This window comes from Macrotis lagotis, chromosome X (genome assembly GCF_037893015.1).
Source record: "Macrotis lagotis isolate mMagLag1 chromosome X, bilby.v1.9.chrom.fasta, whole genome shotgun sequence".
NCBI lineage: Eukaryota > Metazoa > Chordata > Mammalia > Peramelemorphia > Peramelidae > Macrotis > Macrotis lagotis.
In genome coordinates, this window is record NC_133666.1 from 544,719,191 (window position 1) to 544,741,582 (window position 22,392).

At 33.8% G+C, this 22,392-nt stretch overlaps 1 protein-coding gene across 8 annotated transcripts in view; it reads right to left on the reverse strand.

The window, feature by feature from the left end:
- Positions 1-22,392, reverse strand: part of RUNX1T1 (RUNX1 partner transcriptional co-repressor 1) — a 181,882-nt gene that overhangs the window by 66,884 nt on the left and 92,606 nt on the right. For 7 of the 8 annotated variants that reach the window (XM_074200094.1, XM_074200092.1, XM_074200090.1 and 4 more), the window contains 2 exons: positions 5,647-5,784; positions 3,058-3,299 (listed from right to left, as the gene is read on the reverse strand). In XM_074200094.1, coding sequence (XP_074056195.1) covers positions 3,058-3,299; positions 5,647-5,784 — 380 coding nt within the window. Of the gene's footprint in view, positions 1-3,057; positions 3,300-5,646; positions 5,785-7,657; positions 9,224-22,392 lie in introns of those variants that run through there. The other variant, XM_074200096.1, reaches the window with a different exon arrangement.

The window sequence follows — 22,392 nt, forward strand, 5'->3', positions numbered from 1 at the left end:
ACAAACATGAGACTATTTAAAGGAACAGAACCATGGATTGGAGAAAACAAAATTCACCCAATTCAGTCTTAATTGGCAGTGTAACTACTTGATAGAAGACAAAGAGACCACCTATCTTTCCATCAAAGCTCCCTTGTTTTGGGATAATTAGTCCTACTGATTAAAACATGGTGGAAATAAGGCCAAAATCAGGTTAGAACCTTAGGTAGTCATTCTTATTGACAGAGGCAAGTTATGTTTTCCATATACACAAACATTTGGTTCCGAAAAGATTGTTGACAGCTGATTTATGACTAATCTTGGGGAAGGGAGAGTGAAAGAGTGGTTAAAAAAGAATATTAGAACCCAAACACTAAAGAGATTGAAAGTGAAAACACAAAGCATTATTTTTTTATTGATATTTTCTTATTGTTCAAGAATTTATGGGGAGAAAAACTCCTTCTATCAATGCAAAACAGCAAATGTTCTGCAACTTATAATTTCAGAATTGCCTGAGGTAATGGGAAATTATTAGACGGGCTCAGGGTAGCAAAGTCTATACATGTCAGAAGCTTGATTTAATTCAGGTAATTTTGACTCCCACACTAGTATTCTATCCATTATATTATACTAACAACAACAACAACAACAAAACCAACAAAACCAAAAGTGTAATCCTTATAAATATTTTCCTTAGTCAGGGTCAAATAATAAATTATTTCCTCCATGGAAACCAGAAGAATTTAAATGTAAACAGTTTCTTGGTTAGGAGTTATCTGGCTCCTGAAAAATGAGGGTTCTGATGATTTAAATCCACACACAATAATTTTCCCATTTAAAAAAAAAACTCATAGAAACATTGAGTGCTTAATTTCCCCCTCAATATAGAAAATTGTTCAAACTGTAGGGAATATATGCATAGTTGATAACAGAACACAAATTTTAACAGAATATAAATCTGATATGCAGTTTTAAATTTTGTAATTACAAAGTAGAAAGTACTTAGTATGTGTGTGTGTGTGTGTGTGTGTGTGTGTGTGTGTATATGTATATATCCCTTCTTAGTCAGTGAACTACTGTCTAAAATCCTGTTCCCCTGTAGCATCTTCTTAAAATGAAACAGCTATTCAAGTTAATTTAACAACTTATTTAGATCTATTTATTTGAAAACTACTTGGGAGTCACCTGATACTGTAAATTTTCCCTGGACAAATTTTTTCCAACAGTTCTAACAATGTGAAAAACTTCAGATGGCAGCCAAGATAACTTTCTGTGATATAAATTTGTCTGTAAGCCAATGTTAACCAAGAATGCATCAAGAAATCTACAAGACAGTAATTACATTCTTTATTAAAAATGAGGGGGGGCAGCTAGGTGGTGCAGTGGAAAGAGCATCAGCCCTGGAGTGAGGAGAACCCAAGTTCAAATCCAGCCTCACATATTTAATAATTGCCTAGCTATCTGACCTTGGGCAAGTCACTCAACCCCACTGCCTTGCTAAAACCAAAATAAATAAAATAAAGAGGTAGGAACAAACTCCCCATGCTTTGTCATCATATTAGATAGCAAAAAATTTGCTCATTCTCATTAGCTTATAAAATACTACATTTTTTCAAGCTTCAAAAATGAATTCTAACAATAGAAATAGCTCACTCATTGACTACAAGGTCTAGGATAAGTTGGACACATCTCTGTTCTGAATCCCTTACTTATGAATATCTATAAGGCCTTCAATTTCCACATCTCTAATGTTGCAAATAAGGAATCTCAGAGTCAAGAGTCCCCAGAGACCATCTAATCCAAATTGCACCAGAACAAGAATCTCATCAATTGAGATTTTTTGTAACATACATCTAATATTGCTTAACCTGTGTCAAGCCCATATAATCGAAAAAAAGCATTATTTAGTTAAAAGGGCACAAGCCAAGGGAAAAAAGAACCTTGATTTAAGAATCATTTTGGCCATTATAATGCAAACTGATTCTGTGACTTTGGTCAAGAACATATTCAGTTCATTAACTGGGAATAATGTTTTAGGTTTCATTAAATTACAGAAAATGACTGTGTATTTAAAGAGTTTGGAGAAACTCAAAAGAAAAATCACTTAAGAGGTAACATAGTTGGTAGAAAGATCACTAGAAAGAAGTCAGAAAATCAAGTCCAAGTTATCACAAGAAGTGATAACTTCTTAACCATGGAACTTTGGGAGAGATAATTAAAAGTTCCTGACTCTACTTTCAAAACGAGAATAATATTCAATAATTAAAAATAAAATCAACAAAAACCATATAACAGCACTTTATAAATTGCAAAGGTAGCTGTAGAATTAGTAACATACAAACGTGAGGCATCACTGTTAGGAACTGGTTAGTTTCCAGTGCATCAATTATATGATAATCAACATATTAGTAGAATAAGCCTTTCTGGGTACTTTTAGCTCATCTTCACAATAATGTCAAAATTTTATTTTTGAAAACAGCAATTGATTTTGGGATCTAATGCAGACATATCAATAAACCTTGGATGGAAAGACTTCAATAAACAAACTTTCAACAGGCCCAAATCTATATCTATTTTAGTTGGTGGATAATAACCATGATTGGCATGCAAATAAATATACAGGTAGATTCACTCTTCTAATTTTCACTGCATATTTACTTTGGGCTAGAACCAATTATCATATTTTATGTACTGTTATATATTATATTTAATATATATTACATTTAAAATATATTTAATATATTATGTCATAGTGTACATTCAAATAATGTGATCACTTAGGGACTCCTGGGAGCTGAAAATACAAGCATATCTCTTTACCATAATGAATTTTTTTTCACTCAATTTTCATCTGGCAGATATCAAACAAGGTCAATTTTAATGTATCACAATCCCACCCATCCATTTAGAATGTGGAGTTACATTAAGTTTCATTTGTCAGAGAAAGACCAATTTCATGTTCTGAGATGTAAATCAACTCTTTTAAGGATCACCAAAATAATCAGTATGGGTAAAACCATTAAGCCGTTGTCTTGCAAAGAGAGTAGGGAGGGAACAAGTTGTTGGACATTTGCTTACCACCAGTCCTAGTACAAGAGTGCGTACTCTTTCCCCTATTTCTGGTGAAATGTCATTGCCGAACTGCTGCAAGGTTGTAAGAAATCTCTTCAATTTGCTGAGTTGCCTTGCTCCACAGGCTGGTGGTAATTGCTGATTAGCCAGAGAGGAAGAAGAAGAAGAGGAAGGCCCATTGCTAAAGCCATTGGGTGGAGATGGCGCTCCATTCAAAGCTGTGGGTGAATGGCTTGTGCCATTAGTTACTGTCAGAAGCACAAAGCAAGAAGAAAAATGAAAATAAAATTCTGTGGAAAGGAAGTCATAGGTAACTTTATTTCTAGTTGATTTTTTATGATGTGAAAAATGTTCTGACTTTTGGTAAAATACTTTGACTCTGGTAAAATAATTTGACTTCACTGATACCCAGTTTGAAATTCTGCTTGATTAAATGGCCTGACTCCTCATAAATAAATACTTCTTATATCCACACAGGCACTGATAATGAATGGAGTCTGCTACAGAGTGGGGACAGCCTTCACTCCCATGTGCACATATGCCAACCACCTGAAACATTTCAATCATGGAACAAGCAGCATTTGGATGTCAGCCTTTTGTCATAGACTTATATCAATATAACAGGAATATTCTTCTCTAAACTGCTCCTCTAAAAAAAATGTACATTTGGTGGAGACTAAATTTATCACTGAACATTTTTAATCGTGTTTTGTACACACAACTGACAGCTGTGTTTATAAAAACAGGACTTTCAAGTTTTAACCTTCTACCACCCAATTAGAAGGCTATTTTCTCCCCACATATTTCTTTAACCATTTCTTTAGGGAAAATGCAAATTTTCTGTAAGATGGCAGAATGCATACAGCATTAATTGAGAATTTATTTTGTGGGAGTTGAAAGGGGACATCCTAATTCAGAGTTGTAATAAGAGACAGCATGGGTGTATGCCAATTTGTTAAATTTATTTCTGATAAATCTGATTTAGGCATTAATGTAATAAATTAAAGGGACTCAGCTAGAAAGAGGGAAGATGGTCTTAAGGGGAAAGAGAATGGCAAAATTAGCAATTGTTTAAAGAGTGACTTGGTAATTATTTGTCAGGTAAGGCTAAATTCACCTGATCAATTTAGTGCCATTCTGAAATACTCATCTCAAACAAGATGCTATAACTGGGATATTGCTAGCAATCCTTTATTTATCATTCCTTTTAACAATGTCAATACTTTGTTTCCCCCAAATGGGAAATTTTGTTAAGAACCAAGCATGATCAAGACCATTAATGCAAATTTATATCTAAAGATTGATTACTAACTAGCCTGAAAGTAACTGTTAAAATTGGGTCAAAATAGTGATCTACATTTCTCTGGGACCTTGGGGAACAGAAATCCAAAATGATAGAAGCTGACAGCATTGCAGCTTGGCACCTTAGATATCCAGCTTTTTACAAATTTTAAAAGTCTGTTAAATTACAGTGAGACTTGATATTAATATCCTGGATTAGATATTAAGTTAATTCTTCTATTATGACAATCTTAAAAACACTAATATATAATTTTTTCCATATATATATATATATATATATATCTTTCATTTACATGGATTTCATGGCATACATTCAACAAGCGCTATGATTTTTCAATACATAGATTTGTTGGTGCCACAAAATCCATGGGATGGACTGAAAAGAGCTACCTACTGTCCTTATTGGATCCACTAGGGATGAGAGGAACTTTCTGTCATCAGAATGCACTATTCTTTCTACAGAAAGCAAACATACTTCCAAGCACTGTTTCATAAACTAGCACCAGAGTCAAACTGGCATAAAAAAAATCAGAGATCTGAGTTCAAATCAAGAAGAATGCTGTTTGTTTTAAGCTATCCTTTTGCAATGCCCTAATATAAGATTGTGAGGTTCCTATTCTTTGTAAGAGATTAAAAAATAAGACCTAATTAGTTTAGTTGGGTATAGAGGTGGATCTTATTACTTCTAAGAGACTTAAAAAGAAGACCTAACTAGTTTAGTTGGGGCTAGGGGGTGACTCATGTTACTTATAAGAGACTAAAAACAACCTAACTAGTTCAGTTGGGGTTAGGAGTGGTTCCTATTATTTCTAAGAGACTAAAAAAGAAGACCTAACTAGTTTTAGTAAGGGTAGGGTAGCTCCTCTGATCTAACTAGTTTAGTTAAGGTGGAGAAGTGGGAGTGAGTGCAGGGACTGGTACAGATATGATTGTAGCAACACTCCAAAATTAAAGCAAAGTCAAACAAATAAAAAAGAATGGCAGCAAGATGAACTATATATAAACTATATATAAATGTAGTCATCTTAATTTTTAAAAGTCCCACCAAATGATAGATAATAAAACAAAGAAGAAAAACTAAGGATGACTCTGAGATAAACCACAAAAGTTACTGACATAAGTCAAATTTAGGCATTATAGGGATTTGATGGGTGGAGAAGATGATGGGAGTTACATTATTTTCTCATTATACATTAATAATGTCAGAGCTTTTGCTTTCATATCCCTTAAAAGTAAAGCTGCACAGTGAAAAAAAGAAAAACACAGAGAAAAGAAAGAAACTGGGCTAATTACACGTTGTGGGTGTGAATGAACTGCTTCTTGGCGCTCCTTGGGTCGTTGGAGGAGGTGGCATCGTTGGAGGCGTCAGTCGGGATTGTGTCTTCACATCCACAGGTGAGTCTGGCATTGTGGAATGCTTCTCACTGCGATCTGTAAGATACCACAAGGAATATATTATTTTACCTTTTAAGCATGGCAGCTCTTCAAATTAGATTTAACTTTCCCCTCAAAAAGGCTTCACCATGAATAAAAAAGGATTGATATTTTCTGTGGATAAAACAAGTCTATCTACTGAAGCTCAAATAGGAATTGAATCATCGAAAACTCACTTAAGAAGGTGTAACACAGATGGCAGGCCCTCATTTGTAACTAGGCTATATTATCTTCTATATTTATTTCTGGCACGTGCAGATGCTACCTTGATAGTATTGGATGGAATAACACAACTTCCCTGGCAATTGCAGCCAACATTAGCAAGCAGGAATAAATGGATGAGAAGGGAAGGGTAGCAATGAATTCCCCTTATGACAACTCAGGAAGAACTAAAGCCTCCTGCTTTGTGGTACAGGTGAGATATTGGTAGGAGCCAGCGCTCTTTGTGACTATATTCTCGGTAACACCTGCTGCCCCTGCCATCTTTTGTTTTCAAACTATTAGACAGAGCAGGTTAAATACTCCATGTCTCCTGGACATATTTTCCACTCCAATTTCTTTTCCTGTCTTATTCTAAAAGCATCAATAAATAAATACCATATGCCACATAATGAAGGCTATCTTTTCTTTATTCATAGTCATGTGTTTATAAGCCATTATTACAGGAGGTTGGTTGCACTATTTCAATGTACAATCTTGATGCAAGGGTTGTGAGGGAGAAAAAGATGAATCTTAATTCTAAGAATATAGGAAAGCTAAAGAAAGCTCCTACGACATGTGTATCAACTAAGAACCTATCATAACAAAAAGAAAGGGCAAAAATTAGATCCCATCCACCTACTCTAAAAAACCTTGCTGTGTAGATGTAGGTGTTTGAAGATAAATTTTGATTATATCCAAAAATAAAAAGATGATTTACCTTGACTATAAAAGCATTGTACCCTTGATATAGTGAGATTTACTTTGCTCTTCCATTAATAAACACCTCATATTTAATATAAATCCATATTTAAGAGTAATCTTTCAACAATAGCTTTTCTCAAATGATACATCTTTCCTAACAAATGTAAAACGATTACCTTATTGTAATTGTATTTCACTTGTAGCAAATGTCTTCTGCAAAGTAACAAATACTTTGATAAACCATATGCCAGGAATAACAAAGAATTTTTATTTTTTAATCTTGTAAATTGTGTAATTGTCCTTAAGGGGAGAAATGGTCCAAGGATAAATGCTATCACCAATCCTTAAATAATAATTAATATTGCATACTTAAATTTTATTTTAAAAGCAAAATTAACATATAATGATGGAGAATTATTTTAAGTAACACTAATACTTTTTCAGATCAAAATTGTCATTTAATCATTAGGAGAAATTCCCAACAGTTATTTTTAATAAACAGAAAAGAAAATTCCAGATTTGTAAATTGTGGTCCTTTTACAAAACCCACCTATCATTCATGTCATCTCAGATTATTTTTTTCTCAAGATCCCCTTAAAAAATTCATTTATGCTGAATAATGTTTAAAAATTAATTAGGGAAAGGGTATTATATAATATTTAAATAACCTAAAAGTCAAAATTTTTAAAATCCATTTTCACTGGTTGATTTATGGTAAGCAATGCTATTTCAAAGGCCGAAATATTGACTAAAAGAGATAGGCAATGTCTTTACATATTAATGAAAGTGTATATAAGTGTTGGTAAACATATATGAAAAAAATTTTATCTTCTCATGTAGATTACAAATTATTACTTATTACTATGCTAGTGCATTTCATCTACAGAAAAATAATTATTGTAAATAGTCAGAGGTTAAACTCAAATTTGCTTCTGCAATAGTTAAATTCATCTCACATTCTACTCACCTCAACCAACCTCAGCAACAAGGGAATAAATAGCTTTCAGCTTATGTTGCAACTGAGGGAAGAGGTACAGCAGCAAATACAGGCCTTCCTAAATAAAGGCAAATATTTCTGTCATGCCAAGAAAGGAGGGAGAAAGGGAGGCTTGCCAGAGCTGGTTGGGAGATAACAGTGGGAACGGCTGGTCCATCTGGTTTTCATTCTGCTAACACTCATATTGAACTGTTAGAGAAGGCAGTCCAGATACACAGATTTGAAGCACGTGGGTTGCACAGACGGAGAAAGGAAGGAGGTGGGGCAAGGCAGGAGGAGAGGGAAGAAAAAGGAAAAAAATATATGAGAGAGAAAAACTAAGGGAGCAAGGAAGTCCAAAGAATGAGGATTAAATGATAAGGGAAGAGGGAGAGAAGGAAGAGACAAAGGGAGATGGGAGAGGAAAAAAAAATACATTCAAAAGTAATATTTTTGTGAAGCAGAGGACATACAAGCTTACAAAGAATCAGCACACTTTTCTAGTTTGCTTACTAACGACAAATAAAAAAGTTAAAAAAAAGAAGACCTGGAACAGTTTTGGGGCATTTTTTCCCCTTTGTGTTCATTATAGGCATACTCTAACATCTGAAAATTTTTTCACCAATTGCCTTTATCTAAACTTTCCATATAATTATTTTCCAAAAGCACTTAACTAAAAAACACTTTTCTCTTGATGAGAAAAATAAATCCCCAAACTAGGTGATTCTCAAAATTGTTAGTTTTTCTAAACCAAAACTATAATTCTAAAACACAGTCAGAAACCACCACCAGGTGTACAAAGGAAGATACTTCAGAACATTGATATTAGCAAAGCTTCAATTTAATCAAATGGAACTCCAACCCCAAAATTCAGCAAACTTGGACAAAGTGGGGTCCATCTGTAACTTATTCCATCTTACTTGATGCAATCACTCTTTGGAGAAAGATGGTCAAATAACAAACTAGGACCAATATTCTCTTTCTCTTTCTGGTGCAAAGTTAAAATAAATTCAGAAAATGTGTTTTAAGTATGCTGATATCTATTACATTTGTTTTGCATTATATACTTTAAAAATTCTGAAATATACACAACACAAAACTTTTATAGCAATGAGCACAAGCTATGATTTAATCACAGAAGCATTTAACTCCTTTTTGAATTAGAGAATATGGTAAAACCAACTTTAAATTACGACATTTCATGTGTAGATTCTGGTTTATGAAATTATAGTGCTCTTGTCCTACATTCAATTTTTATGAGTTATTTTTACAACTATATTCTTGTTGCTTTAGGTGAACAGTGATATTTACTGTAAGAAGTGCCAAGAAGTATAAAATCTATGAGACAAGAGATAGAAAAGTGTGTGTGAAGAGACATGTGCAGTCAAATGGATCAACCTTACTTCTCTTAACCTAAAAGATTCAGGCCACTTTAAAATATGACAATTTTCATATATGGTAAATTTCAACTCATATGGCACATACATCCTGGTCAAAAGTACTAAGGACAGTTAATGCATGGAAGAAAATATGGTGTGTGTGTGTGTGTATACATATATATATATATATATATAAATACATTACTGATACCACTTCAATATTCAATTCAATGTTAGGTCTTTGCAAAAGTGGTATGTTTTCCATTTCCTTTTTTAAATGGGAGAAAAAGGAATGCTGTAATATGCTGTGGCATTTATTTTACTTTTACTTAGTTCAAACAGTTCCAGATGTATATTTAAGGTATGAAGAATTTGTAATAGACACTCCATTCTACTTTTTCAAAATCTTATTGTATAATGATAGCATTAATGAAAGTGATTGGTAATGTGTCTACATTATATTCATACATTCATATGCAAATACACACATAGCCTATATTACTTAGAATAATGTGAATTTATTTATTTGTTGAATATGAAATGTTATCCTCTACTTTGTACTAAATGTCATTGACAGAAGTTTACACTTGGACAGCTATTTAACTTTAAAAATATTTTTGAAAGTTTGATATCACTTAACTCTCATAATAATCTTTTGAAGTAGGTAAGATATTATGAGTATCATTCCCATTTAATAGATACAGAAATTGAGGATCAAGGAAAAAAAAGTGACATATCCAAACACCAAGAAGTGAAAAACCAAGGTTAGAAACCAAAACTTCTTACTAACAAGGTCAAATGCTCTAGTAATTAAATCTCAATGCTTTGAAATGGAATCCAGTAATTATTGATGGTGTTTTTTTAAAAAGAGAATATACAGGGGCAGCTAGGTGGCATAGTGGATAAAGCACTGGCCATGGAGTCAGGAGTACCTGGGTTCAAATCCAATCTCAGACACTTAATAATTACCTAGCTGTGTGGCCTTGGGAAAGCCACTTAACCCCATTTGCCTTGCAAAAATAAAAAGAGAGAGAATATATGAATGAGAGAAAGAAGTAAACTCAGATTTTTTATTTCATCATACCATACACACACACACACACACACACACACATCTATATGTATGTATATGAAATGTAGTTTTCCCTCTAGTAAGGTAGCCATTAAAACTGTGAAATAGATCCCACCATAAGGAAACTGAGGTCCACAGGGAAGTTAAGTTGACTTCTCAAAGCTCCTACAAGCTACTTATGAGCACACAAGAATCCAGTTCTTTAACACAGCTAACGGAGAATGTCTAATTGATCAAGCTTGCCATCAGAGTTATTTACTTGGCTTATTTCTTTAGAAGACTTGAATATAGAAGAAACACATTTAAAAAAAGGCAAGCTACCTGAGACAGCTCATGCTTTAATTTTCATACAACAATCAGCCAGTCTCTTTTATTTAGTTGCTCCTTCTTCCTAAAGAAGAAAATGTTACTGATAATTTGCAATTTGTAAAAATCTCCCAAAATCAAAGAAGCCAGTTAATTCTCTTTTTTGTATATGAGTAAAAATTGTGGACTAGATTTTGTTCATATCAATAGTGCAGTGTGGTGCACTTAAGGAGGGGCACATGGGCTAGGAAAAAGTAGAGGACCTGAACTTCAGTCCAACATTTTTCATTACTTCTTGTGTGACTTTCAAACTCACCCAATTGGCACTGAGCCAGTCATCAAATGAAAGGGCTACTTTCCAGCTCGAACTTTCAATAGGTCAATAATTACTTGATCATTTATATTCTGTTAAGTTTGTCCAACTCATTTACAATAAAAGAAACCCCATCACCTCAAGAGTATGTTACTCCTAGCTCCAAATATTACACACAGACACAAACACACTTAAGTGTAACAAAGAGCTAATGAGATGAAAATTAAGCTGGAATTGGGTATTCTCCTGCCTAGACCTCAGTTTCTATCTGTAAAAGGAGGGGAATTGAATTGAGATTATTGCTAAAGCCTTTTCCAACTCTGTATGAAAATCTGGAGTCACCATTACTTAAACATAAGATTTTAATATAAACAGAACTTTCCCTTTGTCCTTACTCGTGTCTAAATAAAGGGCAGAACTTGAAGAAAAACAGATTTCAGCTAAATATAAGGAGGAAAGAATGTCCTAAGAATTAGAACTATATGAACTTAGGGCTACTATCAGGCATAGTGACTTCTCTCTTCTATATTCAACTAACTTTCAGGTATATTATAGAAGGGATTATTCAGGTATATGCTAGCCTCTAAGGACCTATCCAATGGTATTGGGCTCACTCTATGAATTGTATCTCAGACAATACAATATTTCTTTTATCTTCATATGTTGCTGCAATAATGTTCAGAAAGTGCAAAGTGTGTTGGACTTGGGAGTTAGAAGACCTGGTATTATATCCTGGCTTCACCACACAAGTCTCAGATTCTGGAGCTAGGTGGTACAATAAATAGAGCACCAGCCCTAAAGTCAGGAGAAACTGAGTTCAAATCTAGCTCAAATACTTAATAAGTACCTGTGTGACCCTAGGCAAGTCATTTAACCCCACTACCTTGTAAAAAGAAAAAGAAAAAAATAGATATAATAAAACTTCACATTATTGGCTTCATAGGTGTGTTCTGAATACAGCAACAAGTAAATTCTAAAGTGACATATGTGTACATGTATATCATTCCCACTGGTACCAGTTTTACCCTCTGGCGACAAATAGAATAAATTTTGTTCTTCCTGTGCATCAACCATCATTCAAATGTTTGAAGAATAGTGCTTCTGTGTTCTTTACTCCAGAGAAACAACCTCTGCTACATGATGGGATATAAGTCCCCTTACTGACCTAATCATTCTTCTTTCTTTTGTTTTGTTTTGTTTTGTTTTTGGCAAGGCAAAGGGGTTAAGTGTCTTGCCCAAGGCCACACAGCTAGGTAATTAAGTGTCTGAGACCACATTTGAACTCAGGTACTCCTGACTCCAGGGCTGGTGCTTTATTCACTGCACCACCTAGCCACTCCCTAATAATTCTTCTTTTGGATAAACTCTGGATTAACAATTTCTCATCTAAATTGTGATACCTTGGATTATCATAATACTTCAGATATAGTTAGAATAAATCACAATAAAGTGAAAATATGACTCCATTTCTTCCAGGGAGTTTACTTTTATTAATGTTGCTAAACCATAGAAGATTATTTGACTACAGCTGACTTGTTGACTACTCAAAACTAGTTTTTGTGAAGTGTTAAAACCAAGCAAATAAATTCTGCCTCTCCAATGACTTTCATGCATCCTCTTTTCATTCCCAAAGCCAAGATTCTATGAAAAATATTCTTCTCCACTCCAGACTGCTCACTCTCTCTCTCTGCTTGAAACCTTTCACTAGCTCCCTAATGTTTAGCAAAGCCTTAGCTTGAATTTCAAATCCTTCAAAGTCTGACTTTTTTTGCCTCACATGGATATTCCATGGTAGAGCCAAAAATGAACCACCTACCAAACTCATTTAGACCTTTTTGTCAGAAACCTTTGAGAAGGCACTGGATGCCAGAAATGCAGTCCCTTTCTTGGCTACAGGCCATAGTTTCTTCTGTAAACAAAATTAAAATGGGTAGGAACTTAAAGACCAATTAGTCTATCCAACCATCTCAGTGTAAGAGATACTGTTTTTGAGAAGTAATTTCTGCCAAAATCATATAGAGGTAAGCAATTTCCCAAGCCTACTCAAGTATTAGAGGAATAATTTGAACTCAGCTCCTCTGATATCAATCAGTACTCTCTCCACTATATTGTCTTCCTGCACCCTTACCCCTTTGTATTGACCTTTAAAATCCAATTTAAACACTGTCTCCTCTACAGTATCCCCTCAAATCAATTTCATGTTCTTACAGACAGTGAAACCATTTTCTCCACTACAATTTCCCATATTATTTGACTTGAACTTCTCTTATTTATTACATTTACTTGAATTAACATATATATATATATATATATATATAATTATAGCTACATGTAGTTGTAATGTTAACCCATTCTTCCAAGACTGTCACAGCAACATGAAAGCACCATCTAAACTTTATAAAAGTTCCATGAACCTTAGTGTCATGCTCATCTATGCATACAACAGCTACTCAATAAATTATAGATTGAGGCAAAATGTAAGATGCATAGAGAACACATGAGTGGAACAATACATAGAATTCAGGAAATAGACAAAATAGTTACAAGAGGAGCTTGTTTTGGACAATGACTTATAATCCAGAGAGCAAAAAACAAGGTGTTCCAAAAGTCTTAATATAGTTTTAAACTTTAATTAGTTAAGAAATAAGTGCAACAAACTTATATGGAATATTTAAAAGTTTATTTAAGTTTCTTACTAAAATGCAACATAACCATCATCTTGAGTTATATACATTGACCTAATCAACTTTCAAACTTTGAAGAAACATTCAATGAAATCAGTGATCAAAAAGGACAAGCATCTGTAATGCTAGATTTATACCATCCAAAGAATGAGGTTTTTCTGCATGTTTAACAGTTCTGACATAATCCTTCAAAAAAAAGTCTAATGGAGATTGCACAAATGACCAATTAAGAGAATGTCCTCTACCAAGTCGCAGTGCTAAGCAGAATAATGTTTGTCCTTTGCTTTTGAAGAAGACCATGACGTCAGGAAGGTGATGCCATGACAAACATTTGAATTGAATTTGAGTGAGGGGGGGAGCTATGTCAAGTCACCAGCTTCACTTTCTCCTCCAGTCATCTGGGTCCAGTGGCCAGATATGAATCAGGATAAGTAGAGTTGGCCTTGGATGCAAAGTAGTCAGGGTTAAGTGACTTCCCCAAGGTCACATAGCTAGTAAGTGTCAAGTGGCAGAGGTTAGATTCAAACTCCCAACCTCCTGACTCCAAGACCAGTGATCTATCCACTGCACCATCTACCTTCCAGAAATTACCTCAGTCAAGCATTGACAATACATAAAGAAAGGGCTTCATCGTGTTAAAATTTAAATTTAAAAATTATTCGAAATTCACAAAACTAAATATGTGTAAAAGAAATCTTACTTATTAAACTTTCAAATTACATTTCTGGTAAATTGTAGCATTTATACTTCTAATTATATTTTTACAGATGAAAGAACTAAGAAAGGCAGAGGTTAAATGATTTGCCAGGGGTCATAGTTAAGACTATGTCTAAGGCTAAATTTGAATTTGGATCTTTCTGACTCCTCCAGCCACTGTATGCACCTACCAAGCTGCTTAGTTTCTATTCTGCAATTAAGAAAATCAGAGCATTGCCTGGAACCTCTAAAAGGATAAACTAAACTGGAACCCACTGTCTTATTGACAAATGGTTGAACTTTATCTATGATATCACATTCTTGGAAACATATAGGGTGGATGGAATCAAGAGTCACATAATTGTTATTCCTCCTCCTCCTCCTCCTCCTTCTTCTTCTTCTTCTTCTTCTTCCTCTCTCTCTCTCTCTCTCTCTCTCCCTCCCTCCCTCTCTCCCTCCCCACACACAAACACACACCCCACACACAAATAGAATAAAATTGTCATTATCATTCAACATGAATACAGTAATACATTACTCAGAAAGTTCTCAAATCCACTTCCTATATCATCAGTTCTATGCAAAGATGTCAAATCTCTGCGTCAATCTCCATTTATTTATTAGAAACTGAGATACAAGGTTAAAAAAGAAAAAATTCCTGAACTCAACAAGTTGACGTTCTATTGGAGGTTAAAATCCACTTTTAGTTTTGATTTTTCTGTGGAATTCACACCCCATGTTTTCAATTGCCTATTGGACATGCATAATTTCCCAACAAAACTAGTTCCCTGTCTTGATAACTGTTTTTCTACAAGTGCTGGCAATAATTTCCCAGGCTTTCCTGATTTGATTTCTCTATTTCTATTAGTGCTGTCAATGGCCCTTCAGGTATCTACCTTTGAACCCATACTGTCATTAGTGAGCCTCTCTCTCTACCATCATTGCTTCATACCAAGTCTCCTGGTAAAGACTAATTTCTAGCCCAAGGAAAGATTCATACTCTATATGTCTTCCATGAATGCTTTCAAATCCCAAATGAAATCCTACCCCCTTAATGTTAGGTCACCCCCTGCTCTCATCTCTTAACATTTCCAATTTATCCTCTATGTATCTTACTTGTATACAGTTATTTGTTATATCCCTCATTAGACTGTGATCATTCCAACAGCAAGGACAGTTTTTTACCTTTCTTCTTTGCATTTCCAGTGCTTAGCAGTGTACCTCTAAGTAATATGTATTTAATATATACTAATTGACTGACTGATCATGAAAAATTCAAGCAATGGGGGAAATGACATATTGAAGAGAAAATTATATTCGTAAAAATACTTTTCTGGGTATGTGATCAAATGATTACTATTTCCATCATCATCATCCAAAAACATATATCTATTTGTCCAAGTCTATAATTTCAAGCATGTATGAAATTCTCACCTCCAATTCATCTATTCTCCTTTTTCTAGGGTAATGAGATGTCTATTTGTATAAAGAAAGAATAACAATGTAGGACTTCCAAGGATATTTTTTATCTACTCTGCCAAATGATTAGTTGGCTTGTTTTCATCCTTTATTCTTTAGAAGGATCAAAATGATATCACAATGTGCCCAACTATGGCTACTCAGACCAATATGAGCTTGGCACTCTATATGGAAGGTTAGGCACAAAAAGTTCAAATGAATATCTGGATTGTCTCTAAATCTGCTTATCTCACATTTCTTTTGAGCAATTACAATTTTGCTTCTCTTAAAGAACACAGTGTCTTCCCAGATGGGGTGGTCCTTTACCAGTAAGTCCCATGTCACACACTCAATTCCAACTATTACATGTTCAATGAATTGGTAAACTGTTCCTTTAATTAGGTTGATATCCCTCTGTCATTTCCCATTCACTCCTCATTTACTCCCAACTTGAAGACAATAGTAACCATACTCTGCCAAAGCCAACCTTCAATCCCTATTATCCAATTTTTTTTCTCTTTGGCCCCAAAGGATAGACCTAGAAACAAATGGGTAGAAATGGCAAAGATGAAAATTTAAACAGGGTAACAGAAGAAAAAAAATCTTAGCAATTAGAGGAATCCCAAAGTGCAGATGGGGGTTTTCAAGCTCTTCAATCACTAGTTGGTTTTTGTCCTTCCATCTTGAAGAGGACCAAAATAACATCATTATAGTAGAATCAAGTCATAAAGTGTCTATGTTATAAAGTGCCTAAATTATAAAGTGACTGATTAATCAGACCAACAAGAACTAAAAATGCTCTACCACAAATTGGGCACAAATAAGCCATGTGAACATCTGAAGTGGATTCTCTAAATTTGATCATCTAGCAAATTTGAAAGTAAATTTCTAAAATTTCTAAAAAATTGGATAAGCATTTGTCTGATATATTACCATGGGAAAAATCTTTTTGGGTATGGTTAAACAACATGACTATTGATTTCCCTTCTAAAGGTAAAAAACAGCAGTTATTATTAAGCATATTCTATTCCACAAGTCAAAATTTCTCTCAAAAGACAGTAATTTGAGGTGACTAGGTTGCACAATGGATAGAGCACTGGCCCTGGAGTCAGGAGTACCTGAGTTCAAATCCGGCCTCAGACACAATAATTACCTAGCTGTGTGGGCTGTAACCCCGTTGCCTTGCAAAAAAAAAAAAAAAAAAAAAAGAGTATATAATCCCTTTCAGTGAAATAAATCAGGTATCACAATACACAGTAGTAAATGACCATAATAATTCATTGTTTGATAAATTCATAGATCCAAGCTTTTCAAATAAGAACTCAACATTTAACAAAAATTAAGAGGAAAACTGTAAAGTGGTATGGCATAACTAGGCACAGACCAATATATCAATCCCCATACTAATATAAGATCAAAATAGTTAAATGATTTAAACATAAAGAGTATTATCATAAGCAAATTAGGGGAGCATGGAAAAATATACTTATGACACATAGGGTTAATAAGGGAAGAATGTCTGACTAAACCAGAGATAGAGAGAATCATGGAAAGTTAAATTAAAAATCTGGATTACATGAAATTAAAAAGGTTTAGCAAAAAAAAAAAAACTAATGCCACCAAAATTGGAAAGGAAATGGGAAACTAGAAATATTTAAGAGTATTTTTTCTGATAAAGGCCTCATTTCTCAAATATTTAAGGAACTGAACCAAATTTATAAAAATAAAAGCCTTTTTCCAGTTTGATAAATGAACAAAGGCAGTTTTCAAAGGAAAAAAAATTCAAGCTATCAATAACCACGTTAAAGAAAACTCCAAATAACTAACAAAAGAAATGCAAATTAAAACAAGTTAGCTCACACCCATCAAAATAGTAAAATTGACAAACAAAAATAAAATGATAAATGTTGGAGAGGCTGCAGGAAAATAGACACATTAGTGAATTGTTTATGTAACTATGAATTGGTCCAGACTCTCTAGAAAGCAATTTGGAACTATGCCAAAAAATTTACTAAACTATGCAGACATACACTTTGACCCAGCAATACCACTCTTAGGCCTATACCCCAAGGAGATTAAAGGAAGAGGAAAAGGTTCTATTTGTACAAAAATATTTAAAACTGCTCTTTTGCAGACATACACTTTGACCCAGCAATACCACTTTTAGGCCTATACCCTAAGGAGTAAAGAAAAAGGAAAAAGTTCTATTTATTTATTTAAGCAGCTCTTTTCATGGTGTCAAAAAATTGGAAACTAAGGAGGTACTCATAAAACTAGTTGAACAAACTATGGTATATGAATTCTAATGGAATACTATTGTGCTGTAAAAAATAAAAAAGATAACATTAGAGAAACCTGGGAACACTCATGTATGCTGATACAGAGTTAAATAAGAATGGGGGGGATGTATACACTCACTGTAAAAAGTGAATTTTTAAAGACTTAAGAAGTTTAAATCAATGCAATAATCAATCATGATTGCAAAGAATCAGTCATCAAATAATTCTATCCACTTCTTGATAGATAATGGACTAATATGCAAAATGAGCCACATAGTTTTATATATACAGCCAAATGAGAATTTGTTTATCATGATTTAAACTTACTACAAAGATTTCATTTTTCTATCCTTTTTTTTCCATTTCTGGAAAGGTAGTAGGAAGGTAAGTAAGGGGGGAAAAGTAGGGAAGGTAAGAGAGGGAAAAATGTTTGATCATTGAAATGAATGATCGAGTGAATGAATGAATGAATGTGTAAATAAGTGAATGAAGAATGAATTAATAAAGAAACAAATGGTATTTGAGAGGAATATAAATTTCTAAAAATTGATCAAGTTATATAGGGGTTAATTCTGAATTGTGTTGAAGGGATATTAATTATTGTTAACAGTTTGTTAATAGTTAATAATTAGCTGTTTAATAGAAGGAATTCTGAAATATGAAGTATCACCTGCAAGCAAGCCTAAGAGCAGATTCCCCCAACACCAGATTGTATTAAGGTTCTAGTGTCTATTACCATATATACATGTTCTTTATTTGGATTGCCAAGAAACTAATTATCATTAGAAAATCCAATGATTAGGATAATGTTTATGCCTTAATTATCAGTTTAAACTGAGTTCTCTTTTCATTTCAATACAGTGAAAATAGAATCTACAAAGGAACTGGGAAAGAACCTAGAAGTGTAATTTCTCCAAGAAAGGGAACTTCTATGTGAACAAATGTTTTAATAATTCAGGTTGCAACTTCTATGCAATGATAGTCTCTGAGACTTTTGTAGAGACTAACAATTACACAACCAATGAGATAAATTTGTAAAACCTGTTCCCAATTGATATTATTTAGCAATAACAGATCCATCTATATATGCGTGTCTTAGAAATACACATAACTGATTCCCCATGTGTTTCAACCTCTTAAAATTTTAAGGTTTAAAAAGATTAGAGAAATAAAAAAATAACTGAGAGCATTAGCACAAGACTGTCACCTGAACATTAACAGCTCCCATTAATATAGCATCTAAAGTTTTACAAAGTGCCTTCTTCACAACGCCCTTTTGAAGTAAGTAGGCACAATATTATTAATAGTCACCATTTCACAACAGAGGATCAGAAATAAACTGTCCTATATCACACTACTTGTAAGCATCAACTAAGATTTGAATTTAGTCTCCTGATGGCAAGTTCACTATTCTAGTCCCTTTCAAATACTTACATTAATAATTACAATTCTAAATATAACCTTATTTGGATTTATGCTATAAATGCAGGTATAGTTGTTATTAAATTAAGATGACAGTCTAAATTCTCATCCACTTAGCAGTCATTTATATTTTATATAGCACTAGAGCTGTCTCTTGAGCTTATTAAGAATTATGATAGGGGATGGAAAATCAAATCAAACGTTGATGGACAATTACAAATTGCATTCTATGTGCAGAATGAAATACACTACTCAGTGGAGATCTATATGATCATTTTTAAAAACACAGGCTTCCATACATCATGTTCTCCTATGGACTCAAATGGGAGAGAAAAGCTTTAAGAAAAAAAAGAATACTATATACAATATTCAGTCCCAGGTTATTCATTTTAAAAACACTGTATAGTTGGCCCATTTCCAGAAGAATGTAGAGTGTCAAGATGATAAAAAGGACTTAAAACCATGCCATATAATCATTAATTTAAAAGAACTTTAGTATGATTAGCCATCAGCATCATAACAATGATAATTATCATTTATTCATATAAGACTTAAGGATTTCAAAGTGCTTTTCAGTTAAAGTTGTTTGATTCTTCTAACAACCCTGAGAGGTAAGCATTATCATCCCTAGTTTACAGAGGAGCTTAGGCTAGAATGTGCTTAAGGCAGCATTTGAATTCAGGTACTCTTGGTTCCAAGTCCACACTGCCACCTAGCTATCACCTACCTCCACAAAAATAAACAAACCAAAAACCCACCATTTGGGGAAGTATAATAGCAATCTTCAAGTATCTGAACACCTCATGTGAAAGATGGACAAATGTTGTTCCATTTAATTCAATTCAAAATGAATTAGGGGATGTATTCTCTCTCATGATGGGCCATGAGGGACTACTAGGATAAAATAATGTATATTGTGTCAAAGTTTTTGATCAGCTATTTTTGCTTAGTTTTCTCCACAAGAGTGGGTACAAGTTGGTACAATGGGTAAGAAATAACTATGATGTAAAACCATCACTTGTACAAAAACATTCACAGCAGCCCTGTTTGTGGTGGCAAAGAATTGGAAATTAAATGAATACCCTTCAATTGAGGAACGGCTTAACAAGCTGTGGTATATGTATGTCATGGAACACTACTTTTCTATCAGAAATCAGGAGGGATGGAAATTCAGGGAAGCCTGGAAAGATTTGTATATACTGATGCTAAGTGAGATGAACAGAACCAGAAGGACACTGTATACTCTAACAGCAACATGGGGGCAATGATCAACCTTGGACTTGCTCATTCCATCAGTGCAACAATAAGGGGCAATTCTGGGTTTTCTGCAATGAAGAATATCATTTGTATCCTGAGAAAGAATTGTGGGGTTGAACAAAAACCAAAGACTATTACCTATAATTTAAAAAAAAACATTTCTTATGTAATTTTGCTATCTTATGCTTGATTTTTCTTCCTTAAGGATATGATTTCTCTCTCATCACATTCAACTTAGATCAATGCATACCATGGAAACAATATAAACACCAACAGACTGCCTTCTGTGGGGGATGGGGGAAAGGAAGCAAGATTGGGGGGAAAATTATAAAATTCAAAATAAACAAAATCTTTCTTTAAAAAAATAAAGAAATGACTATAATGTTAAAGACAAAGCATTAGTTTCCCAAGTTGGATAAAAATAGATTGGTGTATCTTTTCTTACAAACTTCCTAATATCTTCCCAAGAGTGCAACAGGAAAACAAGAAATAGGAAATGGATCTAACTTGTATTCAATTATTACAACTAATCTCTTTATAATTGTGGGGAAAAAATTACTTAGGTGCTTATGATCTAGGGATTTAGGAGACCACACTATGGCAGCCCTCTTTCAAGAAAAAGATATATATTCAATCAAATAGAATTTATTAAGGGTTTACTAGATTCTGAGCTATGGGGGGGGGGGGAAGAGAAGGGGGATGTTCAGAATCCTTTGATCAACTTTCCTATAACCTAATCTTCTTGTCAACCCAACAGGAATATTCAAACTGTCACCAAATTAATTTCTCCCTCTCTAGTTTATGCCCAATACTTCAGAACTAGTTAAAAATAGTAATGATGACAATGATGATAGCTAGCATATCTCTTTGACACTTTAAAGTTTTTCAAAGCCCTTAACACGTCAATTGAATTGATTCTCATAAAGCTGAGATGCAGGTGTTATTATCCCCATTTTATTGAAGAGACAATAGAAACAGAAGTTAGATAACTTGCTCAGGCTAACAAGCATCTGAGGCAAGATTCAAATTCAGATATTCTAATATTCCATCCACTTAAACATCTGGCTGCATAATAACAACATTTTTTTTTAATAAGAAAACTCTAGTAGGTTAAAAACAATTAGAATTAAGCCTCTAAAGTCTCTGAACTGCACATCTTTTAACTCTGCAATACTACCATTAAGTAAGTGTTAGGAAGCTATGATAGGGAGAAAAAAATTTGAGCAAGAATATGCAGAAAACCACTTTTGTGGTAGCACCATGCTAGAAACAAAGCAGAAACCCATCAATTGGAACAAAACTGAATAAACTGCGATTTAAGAAAATGGAATTTTATGTTGCCATAAGAAATAACACAGAATTCAGAGTTAAGATCTATGCAAACTGATGCAGAGTAAAATGACAAGATGCAGAATAACTTACAAAATGACAACAGCAGTAAGTGAAAGAAACACAAACTCTAGAAGACCTCAGAACTCTGCTCAGGGCAGTAGGTGATGATAGCCTGATGATCAAACATGTCTCCTACATTTTGACAGAGCAGTGATGGACTAGAGTTGCAGAATGAGATGAATATTGTCAGGCAAGATCATGTTTTTTGAATAAAAAAAATTTTTCCATCCAAGGGACGGCTTCTAATCTTCGAATGGGACCTGAGGGCAGGGAAAGGTAAGGAAGAAGTGATAGATTCTCAGAAAAAAAAAATTAATAAAACACTTTCTTTATAGCATGTAACAAAACTTGTAAAAGTAAACATACTCATAAAGCAATTTTATTTCAACCTTAAATTTTAATAATATATATATAGTAGTTATCTGTATGTTTTTGTGTATGTGTGTGTGCATTTACAGTTTGTTAGAC